General features: G+C 41.4%; 1 protein-coding gene across 1 annotated transcript; it reads right to left on the minus strand.

Annotated features, from left to right (window-relative positions):
* Nucleotides 1-1,364: 1,364 nt before the first annotated feature.
* LOC147441202 (uncharacterized) lies at nucleotides 1,365-12,577 on the minus strand. The gene is made up of 12 exons (XM_086483403.1): nucleotides 12,540-12,577; nucleotides 10,959-11,058; nucleotides 10,474-10,693; nucleotides 8,190-8,338; nucleotides 7,492-7,552; nucleotides 7,139-7,298; nucleotides 6,916-7,021; nucleotides 3,831-3,938; nucleotides 3,604-3,744; nucleotides 3,444-3,535; nucleotides 2,777-2,943; nucleotides 1,365-2,632 (listed from the first exon to the last, which is right to left on the minus strand). Exons 1-12 carry the CDS (start codon nucleotides 12,575-12,577, stop codon nucleotides 1,941-1,943), a joined length of 2,034 nt encoding a protein of 677 aa, XP_086339529.1. The 3' UTR covers nucleotides 1,365-1,940.
* Nucleotides 12,578-13,366: the final 789 nt, after the last annotated feature.

Consider the following 13,366-nt stretch of genomic DNA (forward strand, 5'->3'; position numbering starts at 1 on the left):
GTAGGTGTAGACATCATCACGTTGCCCTCACATATAGCACACAAGCTTCAGTCCTTGGATGTTTCTATCTTTTGATCATTGAAAAATAAAAATCCCCAATGACAAGGCTGCCTGATAGTAAAGGATAGCTTCTACTCAAGCTAGCAACAAAGAGCTTGCAACTATGGTGGCATGCTCTTTACAATTGTCTTTAACAAAAGAAAACATAAAGTTTTGATTTTGTGCCACAAGAACCTGGCCATAATCACTTCGCAATCAAATTTGAAGGCATTTCATGCAATCACATAAATATTTCCAAGGACTTCTGTCATGAAATAGATGAAACTAATCTCAAGTGTTAAGCACTAAAATGGATGGAGATATAGAGGACGAAGCTATCTTGTTTTGCACTCAATGGAGAATAAATACAAGGAGAGCTCAAAGGAATACATGTCACAAAATTTGTCATCTCCACAAAGTCAGTCAACACATCAAATAAATCTGATGCAATTGGTGCAAGAAGGGATTTTTCTAGCAAGTACTAATCTACATGATAACAAATACTTGGCTAGAAACATCAACCTTTAACAAAATCTCTATTCTAAATTTCCTCTAAAGATATAGCAACATTGGAGCAACCATTTCATCAATAGAGGCATCAATGACATCTAGAGGAACATCAACAAGCACAAAAACCATCTCATCAATGAGTGTGTTGGCAAGATAACCAACAAGGGCACTCAAAAGGTGTGCATCAAAAAGAAAATAAAGCATGGGCATGTGGCAATGAGAATGGAAAACCATCTTTGAGCACCTAATGTTGGAAATGGACCAACCTATTGAAGAGAAAACTCGAATCATTGACCTTCTATGTGTGCCAATGTTAGAGGATTTTGTGAGACAAGCACCTCACAAAGCATTCATGGACTATACAAACAACTTGATACTTACATTTTTGCATACATTGAAACCATGCAACCCAAGAATGTTAAGAACGATGAGATTGCAAAAGCCAAGGAATAGAAGGATTGAAGAAGAGCAAAAACAACTTCAATTACTTGCATAGAAGGTTGCATTTCAATGACAAAGAGAGAAGGCAAATCATGCCAAAGAATCCAAGAGACTAACTAGGAAGCACAATAATTGATTTTAAAAAAAAAAGCGAGCTATGCTTTGGGAACGAGGTTCTATAGATGGTCTGATTCTAAAACCCTTACATAAAGATCGGTCATACCATAATGCTCACAAATGACAACCGCAAAAATTGCACAAATATCCTAAGCATGCTGCAGTGACTATGCAAGGTATTATAAACATTGAGGCATTAAAAACATACGAGTTTTTCATGACTCAAAACAATATGCTTTTTTGAGTTTTGGCATGGTTTAACCGACATCTTTCTCCCTTTCTATCAAGACCAATGAAATTTTTGTAGTTCTCGAATTAGATGTAGCCTATACACAATCAACAATCTTGCCAAAAGCCTGTACTAGATGTAACGGAAGTGGATCAATGCAACCATAAAAAAATGTATCTGCCCCTTGTAAAAGGTACATACAACAATGTTACCCATAGTTCTAACAAGTAAGACAACCTTTCAAAATGATTGAAGGAAGATTAAAAGTCCCACCAATTTTGAAAATGCATGGAAAGATCTTGGCAGGTGATGAATATAGTTGTGACTACGACAAATGAAGGATCAAAACACCTCTCATGGCTTTGAGTTCAAGACTCGCCATGAAATCTTTGAGGTCTCTTCTGCTGCTTCTTCTTGGGATCGTTCCTACTATGTTAAATTTCTCCTCTTCTTCCCTGCTCTAAAGCAGGAGTAAACCTCTGATGCCACCGCCTCAACTGGAAGAAGAGAGACCATCTCAAAGGTTGTGAAGTGCAGCCTTGGGAAAAATATGATTTTAAAGGGCTCTGTATTGAAGAAGCCTGTGCAGCATCCTTGCCTCCTCTTACGACGGTGCGAGCAAACTCTCATAGTGCTTTCTGGTGTACAACATCCACTGATCGCCGCTATCCAACTTCAACACATATGTGTGGAACTTCACTAGAGAGCTTCTGTGCCCAACAGATATGTAGCTGGGAATCCTCTGCTTTAACATTTCATATAGCCTGGCCTCGTTAGCAATATCAAGCGCACTCGTGGCCTCGTCTAAGAAAGCCATGATGGGCTCATGCAGGAACAACCGTGCAAATGCAAGCCGCTGCTGCTCACCTGCGCTCAAGATTCCCCCCCAATCACACTCAGCATTCAAACCCCCAACTTTCAATAAGAGATCACCCAGTGCCACTTGTTCAAGCTGCGTGATTAACCTCTCCTCATCCAGAATCCCCGCTACGAGCTCAGCAGATGGGAAAAGCAACTGCTCTCGCAAGGTTCCAAGCGGCATATATGGCTTTTGCGGGAGAAAGAACGTATCCCTCTGAGTGGGCCCTTGAATCAATCCCTCCCCACGGTTCCAAAGGCCTGCAACAGCTCGTAAAAATGACGACTTGCCACATCCTGACGCACCCATGATCAGTAAAGACTCGTCCGACCCAAGATTCAAATTCAGATTCTTTATCAACAAGGTCCTCAAGTTTGGAGTGTATAGACTCAAGTCTTTTACGACAAGCCCAGGTCCAACCTCCCTTTCTATAAGGCCTGTCAAAAAAGGAAGAAATGACACTCCATTACAATGATGCTTTACACCCTTCTGCACACTTCCAATGTTGCTGATATGACATGATCCTAGATACACCAATGCAAGGAAAGCGTGTCATATTTTGCACAAATGCATCAAATTACCAGGAGTTATTGCATCCTGTAACAAAGGTGAAGTGACACCATTATAGCTATCCAATTCGACAACTGCAGACTGCCTCTTATTACGTTGTGCTGCAAGCCGGATGCTGCCGTGTTCCAACAAAGCTTCAAGTAAACCATCCAAACGCTCTGTTTGTGCTGCAAGGCCACTTTTAGCAAAGAAAACAGCCACTGTCAGCAAAGAAGACTTGGGGTGATGCAGGAACTGAACACCACTTCGCATACTTCACAAACATGACACTACTAAGCAAGAAAAATGCACGGATTGCCAGCAAAGAAGATGTCTCCATAGAGATGCAGGAATGCAAAGACAAGCAACATAGCAATATTTAAAGACATCCTTAAGTGTAAAATTACATCCAAAATGGCCAGGAATCTTTCGCCTTTATGCAAGAAGTAAAGCACTTCCCACAAAAACCCAAAACTAGATTTCCACAGCTATCAAATCCTTATGATAATGGGGTTGCCCCCAAAGACTTTGGGGGCCCGCAACTGCTTTGCCTCTTTGACAGGAAACTCCTCGGTAAAGTGAGCATAGGGAGGCCACAGTCTTGGGGGGACTATAAACAACAGCACCATCCCATGATGACTACAAATATCGATTCAGCATGACTACCATTCTATCACCCTGTGCAAGAAGAATGCCTACCTGAATCTATCAAACTTCAGCACGATCATGGACAAGGCAGTCAATATGCTCTTGAATGCAAACCCTGTTTGCGAGATGACACCAAACTCCACCTGATGTATTGATGTGATAAGCTGCTATCCTTCACAACCGCAAACAAAACGAAAGCTAAGCCAATTACCTCTCCAGCAAAATATCGAGGAGCTATGATCAAACTTGGAATTATGATAACTGCATACTCGTATGCATTGCTGAACAGTGCAAGATGCCGCCACCATACCAAAAGCTCCCGAGTATTTCCTACTAGAATGGAGAAAAAACCCTGTGAAGCAGACCAAAGCAAGATGTTATTGCCAACTCCAACAAACCACCATTCACACATGCAGCATGCCAGCACATAGAACATACCTGAATTGAACTAACTTCATGTTTTTCCCCACGATAAAAGGCAATAGACTCTGCATTATCACGAATCCTCACAAGAGAATACCGAAAATCTGCTTCCATTTGCAAACCCTGATGTACAAAAGGAACAGGCAGGGGTAGTTCATAAAAAAAACTTCTTGGCTATAGTTCATGAAGGATTTGGTGATAGTCTGTGCTGCAATTTATAGCAACTACTTTTCAAATTACCGTTGGCTACTTGGGATGAATCTTAAAAGGTCCTCTTAAGACATCTAATTATCAGGGTCAGACCAACCAGGTACAAACACAGGAAAATCGATGTCCATGGCCTCAATGCATCCATGTACATACCCTACTTCATTTTAATGGTTATGAAGTTATGATACTGATACGTAAGTAACAACATGATCATCAATTCCATCACCTGTAATATGATACTTCAAATTCCCACCATAGTCATGCATGCTGAGTCGTGGCTATAGAACTAGATATCATACTTTGTTCCCCACTTAACAATGGCTGAGCATACACCTGTGAGGTCCATGCTTTATGACTGGATAGCGGAATGTGGAGTGTGTATAAGAGTATTTGTGGACGTGCATCTGACACAACTAAATCAAGAAAAGCTCACAACTTCCTCTCCTGTGTAAAATAACCCAGTCAAAAAGTCCTGAAGTAGACTTAACACAACTCGAGCCTCAAAGCTCAGGAGACTAATTGGCTGAAAGTGGTCTTTTACCAAACAAAACATCATGATTCCGCTTCACATCAGAAGCAATTCTGGAGAAGCCCTAAATAAGAATATACCCAACCTGCTATTACTTGGGTCTGTGGCTATTTATGACCTATGGCATTTGCAATCCCTCAGTTTTTTATGCCCTGCACAACCCGCATGCGATCCTTCTCTCCTTGCATGACCAGAGAACTCTTTTCTCCTTCCTTTTTGTCAACAGCCCACATTTGTTTATCCCTCCTTTCCCATTCCCTCCATTTGTCTGAGACTACCAATATAGGTAGTTCACAGTAAAAAAGGTGCAAATTAAACAAAACTCAAGCGGAAAAACTTAAAAATTCTCTGCATATATAAACCTCATCTTGGGGCGAAAGTTCCCTGTGTAGTAACAATCCAACATTTCCCTATGTAGATACTTCATCTTGGTGAAATAGTTCCCTATGTAGTAACCATCAACATTCTTAATATGCACGGGAGCTCTCTTGATACTGTGGTGTAGGTGTCCGACCACCTAGTGTGGGAGGACACTCAGTTCTTGGCATGCAGTCTCTATTGGTAATATAAGGAGGTGCCTGACAAGAGGAAGGTACGCTCATTTGGTCTCAATCTTGCTCTACATTTGGGTACGCCACATTGGTGGAGTTGACGGGCAAGGGTTGGTTAGAAACCTTTTCTTTATTTTCTTGGGGAATCCCTACGACAGCGCCGATGGCATTCCTGCTTGACACTGGGTAGAGAGAGAGAGAGAGAGCGAGAGAGAGAGAGAGAGAGAGAGAGAGAGAGAGAGAGAGAGAGAGAGAGAGAGAGAGAGTGTTGCTTAGAGAAGGGCTACCGCTGCCATCCTATATGCACAGAGGCCTCATTTGGTGCCCTTGGCCCCTAGTGCTCACACCCTTCTTTGACGCAGCCCCAACTCCTGCTGCCGACACCTGCATTCTCTCCTGTTATTCGATGGTGCCGAATTATCGCCATACACTGTCGCATGGCCGTGATCGACCACCTAGCCTCGCTCGCTGCTGCGGCCAGTTGAACCATCGCTACGTGCAGCAGAACAACCAACAAGCTCCTGAAGGGTGCCATCGTTGTCGCCTGCCTCGCCCAACTCCCTCCCAGATTAAAGCACCCCTCTCCCCCAACTTGCAGTACTGCATCGGCTTCGGGACCTCTCAATGATGCAAGCACCTCGGTCCTCAGCTAGCCTACACTGCAGTTAATTGCATGGTATCCTGCTTGCCGCTTGTCAAATCAGTGCCAGTGAACAACTAGTTGCACCCAGCTGGTTGCCGCTCTTCTCACACCCAACTGGAGGACCTGCCAGAGATCTGTCGTAACTGCAGCGTCATCCATTGCTACCGATTTTCCTTGCTACCCGCCACCCTATCTTCTACATGCTGTCAACGTGGCAGTTGATCTTCCTAAATCAGATTTTCCTAGTGAGCTGACGGTGCCAGTGAAGATACTACTGAGGGGCGCAGTTCAAGGTGCTGCCCGAGCCTCAATGGCATGCCCGATCAGGCCATTGATAACCGCTCTCAAGTCTTGCTTTTGCTCTCAAATGTTAGTCATTGGCATTTGCTGCATGCTCAATGGTGTTCGCTCACACGTGTCGAGTTCTAGAAGAAGTACAAAATCAAGAACCATATTCATGCGGTTGTTCACAGACATAGGAGTTGCTGCATCTTTGGTGCAGAGGTGCCTTGTCTTTTCATTTGCATAAGTAGCAGTCAAGCTCCATGATTCAGTTTAAGTTTTAAGGTCTCTTTCTCTGTAGTAGTTTTTTCCTAGTCTTTGTCTTATTAGATCACACCGAACCCCTTTATGGAGATGGATGTATGTCGCAAAAATTAGCCCACAGTTTGTCCTTCCTCGTCTTGTCCATTACATTGGGATAGCGACCTAATGTTTGCATGAGCGAGATGTATGAGTTCCATGCCTTGATGATGATAGGCATCATGACGAATCTAGTCCCCCAAGCTCAGCCCCTTAGCCCCTAAGCCGTTGTATGACCACTCCCCCCATATGAGGCGTTGGAGTTGGTCCCAGCCTCTCATTCCATTCTCAGCCCAAAACTTGTAAAAAGATGTTCATCTTTTTCTCCCTAAGGAGGGAGGTGTGGTGTAGGTGTCCGACCACCTAGTGTGGGAGGACACTCAGTTCTTGGCATGCAGTCTCTATTGGTAATATAAGGAGGTGCCTGACAAGAGGAAGGTACGCTCATTTGGTCTCAATCTTGCTCTACATTTGGGTACGCCACAATACAAGTACCAAAAAGCTTATTTTCAGTGAAGCTGCCCCTTCGTAATTTGTACCAATTGAAAGTTGATAAAAATCAGAAAAGGCAGAAAAGAACCTTGCCTGGAGCTTCAGCTGCATAGTCTTTTCACCAAAAAAACGAACCGTAAGGTAGGTCCCTATGCATGAGTAGAAGAACAAGAAGAAGACAAGTTGCGGAGAAATGGACCTGCATTGTTGCAATATGGAACAAACAACAGAACTGAGAAATAAAAATCAACAAAGAGGTTGCACCAAAAGCCACAGAAGTCATATAAATGGTTGATATGAAAAGCTAAACAATTACCATAATACACCTGTAAAGGCAAAAATTTTGAGAACCTTTCCACTTGTGAGCGTGATGATATCAACAGCATTTCCTACAAAGCTTGCAACATCCTCACATATGCGTTGATCTGGATTGTCTAGTTTGCCATCCATCTTCATGTCAAAATATGCTCTATCAGCTGGCAGAATTTGGAATTAGTCACCCCTCATATACTAAAATTATTTGAGAGAATTTCAAGCATGAACATGACTTTGAGATCAATTGAGCAAATTTGAACTCTGATCGTTCGCTGCTACTTGCACACTGGGTTTTTCTCCAACACAATTCATATTTATTTGGAAAAACAAAACATGATATAAGAAGAGACGTACTGAAATAGTCTGCAAGTAACAAGTCTGTCAGCCAAATCCTCCATTCCAAACCAAGAAGACCCTGCAGGAACCAATAATCAGTTACTAATCAAAACACGGTGGTCTAGATGCACAATATGAACCTACTTGCAAGCCTATGCATCAGTGACAAGTTTTGCTTCGCTCAAGGACAATGTGGGTGCAAAGACTTTCTTAGCATAATAAGTCTGTCCATGAGTAGTTTCTTATGGCATTGAGAAGTCTAAAGGGACCAAGGAGCTGATTTTACCTGAGTCTGGTCAACTATATTGGCCTATGCACACAGAATTGACCACTTGTAGATTGTGATTTCGCCAAAAAAAGCTTTCCAAATGCAATATGTGATTACCACAAAGTGAAATGTCAATCTTTTGCAGATATACTTTGGTCTGTCCGTGTCAAAAAAATAAATATATTAGTGTAATTTGACTTTTCTCATGTGTGTGAAAACTATGCACAGGGTACAAAGGTTTTGCAGATACTGATGCAGGTCAGCACAAATGTCTTCAAAGGAGTCCTGGTTAGCACAAATGCCTTCAAAGAAGCAAGTGGAATGACATTCTACACAAAAGACTATCTTTGAGCAGATAAGGACGGTTTATAATATTTATGCATAAAACATTATTCATTCTCAACAAGGAGACTTCCTTGACATCATGAAGAAAGAGGAAAATTATTACCTGCATGTACTCATAAACTGCAAACAGTGGAGCTGCTACGACCACCATCAAAACAAACATCCAAGCAGCCCGATGAAAGCCTTTTACGTCCTTTTTGGATAATGCAGTGGAAAAGTCCCTTTGCACGTATGAAAGAAGCACGAACATTCCTAGTCCAAGGCAAACACATTCAACGTTCGAATCAAACTTCACATAAGGAAACCCAATTCTTTTGGGCATAAATCAAGCACATCTACACATCCATTGCTTATCCAAAGCAACCACATGCAGCTTTTGAATCAAACTTTACAAAAGGAAACCCAATTCTTTTGGGATAATCAAACACGTATACACATCCATTGTAATTAAAACTTCACAAAAAAGGGGCCAAAAAAACTCTTGTAACCAAGCTTTTGTGTTAAACTGTAAAAGAAAATCTCAAAGATCCTCTCCTTAAATAAGCACTCAAATTATGTGCACTATAAATTCACAGAACAGAAGTTCATCCTCTTCCATTTCACACCACAATATTTGCAGTGAACTATTTTCTATGCCAACATATTCATAAGCAAACATCAAAACCCTCCCGGTCAAGCAGCCACTGTCCATATTTGTGACTCTTAAGAAAATAAGCACACGAGATCACAAAGGAACTTGCACTTGAGAGTGACCACCACCCTAGGAAACATTAGTGGCCACTAATGAAGTATATTATGTTGGTGTTCGCTACCATTTACTTCACTAACATCCTCCCTTAGGTAGTAGAACGCAGCAAGATAAGATAACCATGGAAAATTGCAATGGAAGGGTACCGCGCCCCGAATTTTGTTCAGAAAACTTAGGCAATATCATAAGCATCCCTCTCAAACATAAACATCAAGACAAGGCCAAGCCTTAGACGCAAAGGGTATAATCCTGGCTAATTTGCAGACTTGATAAAAGTTGGCACTGATTTATTATGGTGTACACCATAGAGTTTTTTTTTTTAACAACACACCAGAGGGCCCGCAGGGGGAGGTGCTTATCCCTTCCAAATATTAGCCATGAAACATGGTCGGGCAAGGGCCGCGTACCATCGGGCAAGAGCCACGCATGGGCATCACCATGGCCACCTAATTGATGCACCACATGTACTGGGAACAACGGAGAGAACTTGTAGCAACAAGCTAGGAACCTCCTCCGGGTGATTTACCCCAGGAGGAGGATGCACTCTAGTGTTCAAGGGCAAGAGCACTATCAACATGAACACCAGGTGAGCACAAGATGTCCCTCTAGAGGGAAGCCAACGGGGGATTTGAACCCACAACCCGTAGGATGAGCCTTACCGTTAGACCAATTCATTGGAAACATGCACCATAGAGTTTTGTCCACAATTTACTTATTCCTTTAAAGCATGAATCACGATAGGCAGTTAATGTACCACAACAGAAAGGATGAAGATAATACAACATAATATTTGCAAAGAAAGACTGCACAACGACTGAAACTGTACTTGAATAACTTGGAATTACTAAGAGGTAGGGTGAGAGAATCTGATAGAAGGATTGATCCCCGCCCCCACCCCCGAAAAAAAAATCCCCGTCCCCTTAATCAATAGAACATGGGACACTTTTGATTAGAAAGATTAGAAGGGTAATAAACTGGAGAAGAAAAATTCAATGTTCTTCTATCTGTCTCCAGGTAATAAGCCTTCACAATAAATCTGTCTTGCTTGTGTCTCGGTAAATTTAGGGGTCACTAATCTAGGAGTGGGGTGTGTGTGCGCAACCAACTATTACTGTAAACAATCATATCTTCCTCTTTTTCTAGATCATCCTCATACAGAAAATAAAGATCTTCTATTCACATTAGTCCTATGCTTTAATAAAAACATGCGAGAAAGGAGATTCTCTGGCCAATCTAACACCAGAAAGGACCTTGTTGAGAAGTCCACTTTGTGTATCATGGCAACAAATTTTGTTCGTTTTTTTGAAATAAAAAGAAAAACCAGCTGACTGAAACCATTTTAATTTTTGCTGTACACGTCTAGAAATAGAGGTGCGGCTTTAGAAGTAAATGTATACCTAGATGAATCCAGGATAAGCCCAAATTCACCATTATAAAATGAGAAATTGTTGTCGTCCACAAAAGCTATATCATCAGCTTCATCATGCATTGCATTGACTGAATACTAAAACCCTTCCCACTAATGTCATCAGTGCCCAATAGTGGGTGCAGCTTGAGACCGTTATATACCTGCCATGACTTTGAATTCTAATACAACCTCAGAATAAGTCAATGACACTTCTACGGGTAAAGAAAATACCTGCACAAAGTGCACACAAAATAAAGACGAGAGCCAGAAGGAGGCAAGCACGGCGTTTGCATTCCGACTTGAAGTACATAACACCAACTCTCCACATCTTATGAAGCAATGGCCACGATGGTACAAGTTTGGATTTTAGTCCTGGCAATGATTTAGAGAAAGATGGGCTTCGCTTCCTCGTGGTTCCTCGAGTGATGTCCATTTTCTGAAGATCTCCAAACTGCAAGAATGTGGTGAGCTTCAGTTGAAGAATGCAAGATTCCAAATTACCCATTTCACAGAATGGTGCAAAGCTCATTTTTAACGAGCTTTGATTATAGCCTAATTTTATCACAGAGTGCGAGAAGCTAATCGCATTGTAAGTAAGCTTCCATTGCACTCAATGTGACACAGAAAAGTGGGCTTCCTTGCAGCTTCAAGAAACGAAAGAAACGACAATAATTTGCTGCGTTTAACGAGATTAGTAAGATATGCATGTACGATACCTTGAATATTGAGAAATGCAGGTGGAATTCTGATCTGCACGCAGAGATGGGGAGCTTCCACTTCCTCGTGTGTAATTGCCACCGGAAAACCAGTATTTCACTTTCTCACCCTCGTGTAGTGTATTTTAACTTTATCAGCAAGAGCCCTGTTCTATGTATTTCATAACATTTCAAGAGGATTCAACTTAGAGCCGACCTCACCCGAGGATTAACAATGTTTGTGATCTTTTTTTAAACCAATACAAAGTCCCGTATATTTGTTTGAAGGCTCATTCAACAAGGAGTGTGCAAAATGTGGCCCACATGAATTGCCATTTTTGAGCCCGGTGTTCATGAGCTCAAAATATCTCGGCATAGTCTTGCCTTCCTCTCGAAAGGCAATGCCAACATAGCTTAAAAGCACGATCCCTGTAGTCCTTCAAAGAAAGTGAAAATGAAGCCTTGCCAAAGTTAACTTTACCTCGTTTTGGCAAAGTTGGCTCAAGCCTAGGCCAGTTTTCCAGTTTTCAATAAAGGTACAAGCGACATAGTTGATCCTCAACTTTTGCAGAGAAAAGCTTCAACAGGGCAATGGTAGCATGAGAATCCCCTTTCAAGAGTACTTAGTTTTCTTGCTACTCAAAACAAGCAATGCTCTTTTGACTAAGTCGTTAAAAAGTTGTAAAGAACAATTCCCTACAGAGGGCCAACCAATGCATGTAAGAGTACTTGCTTAATTTATTTTGAAATAGTAGCGCTACTAAAATTATAGTTGAAAGGGAAGCCACCTGATTGGATTTCTTTGATGGAGTGTTTGTTACTGCTAAACAAATCAATGCAAAGGGAGACCTGGCTCTCATCATCTCAGTTGGTATACCGATTATATTTTAATACAAATTCTTAGTAAGAAATTGTTTGATGTTCTCATGATGAGAAGAGAATAAAAAAAAATTGAAGTCTTTATTGGAGAATTTATGGACATCAGTGGAATTGGATTTTACGCTTGTGAGTTCAAGGCACACTACGTCTATCTCGTTCTTTATATCTCCTCCAAGAGTCGGTCACCCTTTTATTTTATTTTGATTGTGTGAGTTTTCTTTGAGCTCTAAGCTCATCCTCTATCCTCTATGTATTAAAACAGGCTAACAAGCAAGTCACTTCATAGCTTGTGTGGGGCTTCAAATGATATTGTTACAATTAGATGGAGATCCTTGCTCTTGTTAGCAACCTCCCTAGCACTAGGTAAACAAAGTCAAACTTCCAAATTATTTTGGGACAAGGAGTGCCTTTCAAAGTGCTCAAACTATGCAAAAGTTTGCCAAACACACCACCATTGCTTGTGTTCTCTTGTCCACTTCTTTTTGGCCTACCCAAAGGGCATGGTCATAGAGTTGCTTTTACATTTTTTCCTAACTAAAATTCTGAAGTTTATTTTATCAACCTGAGTTTTCCTATTGCTAGATAAGTAGAGGTACAAGAGAACCCACCCATCAAAATTGATGCCTCTCATGTATGCCTTTTGTAAAATACAAATAGGTAAGAAGTTAATATACTACCAATGTTATGTTGATAAATATTTCATTATTGGTAAAATAAGCAAACTTGTCATTGTTATGAGAGTACATATCCGATTCATCCATTTTGATGTTATTTTGGAGAGCGATTACTACTATCAATCATTTCATTTTCTACCCTGCCAGACTTTTTCGTAACTTCAAAGGTTCAAACTTATGAATCTTACTTAAACTTTTCATTTACATCTATAACCATGTGCGGGCTTACATGCGATCAGTCCCATTCTTGATCTGCAAAATTATAATCTTTATTTGAACCTTTCATTTACAATGCAATCCTTTGAAGGGCTTACATGCTAGCCACAACATCCAATGGCCAAGAACCCAAAGATACATAATTTAAAGATGGCCACAAAACTCACTCTACAAGGGACAAATGTGGCCTAGAGGAAAATAGATTCTTGTAGAAATGAAATGAAATGAAATGTTATATTAACGTCTTCAAAAGGCTAAAATGACCTATGAGACCAAAAAGTTACAATTGGTGAATCTGATACCATGTCTGAGTACGAAAATTACCAAGTTACAAAGAACTAACACTAAAACACTAAGGCACTAAGGAGAAAGGGAATAAGGCGGGGGGGAGGGGGGGTTTGTGGGTTCAGATGAAATCTCTCATTGGTCATTGTCGGATCTCATCGACTTCCTCCATGGTCAGAACTCTGGTTGGGCGTCTTGCATGTCGAGCTAGAGTGATCTATATCTTCTGTTGCAACCTTCGTCGGTAGTGGGAGACCCCCCGAGGTCGTGGACGTCTGGATCTGCCAAGTTCAGTGGCTCTGTCAAGCAGTGTACCTCTAGTATGAGTAGGATGTAATGACTGCTCCGTTTGCTCTCCTCTGTCTGGTGTAAAGA

The sequence above is a fragment of the Adiantum capillus-veneris genome, chromosome 15 (assembly GCF_014529385.1).
Source record: "Adiantum capillus-veneris isolate H3 chromosome 15, ASM1452938v2, whole genome shotgun sequence".
In the NCBI taxonomy this organism is placed as follows: Eukaryota; Viridiplantae; Streptophyta; class Polypodiopsida; order Polypodiales; family Pteridaceae; genus Adiantum; species Adiantum capillus-veneris.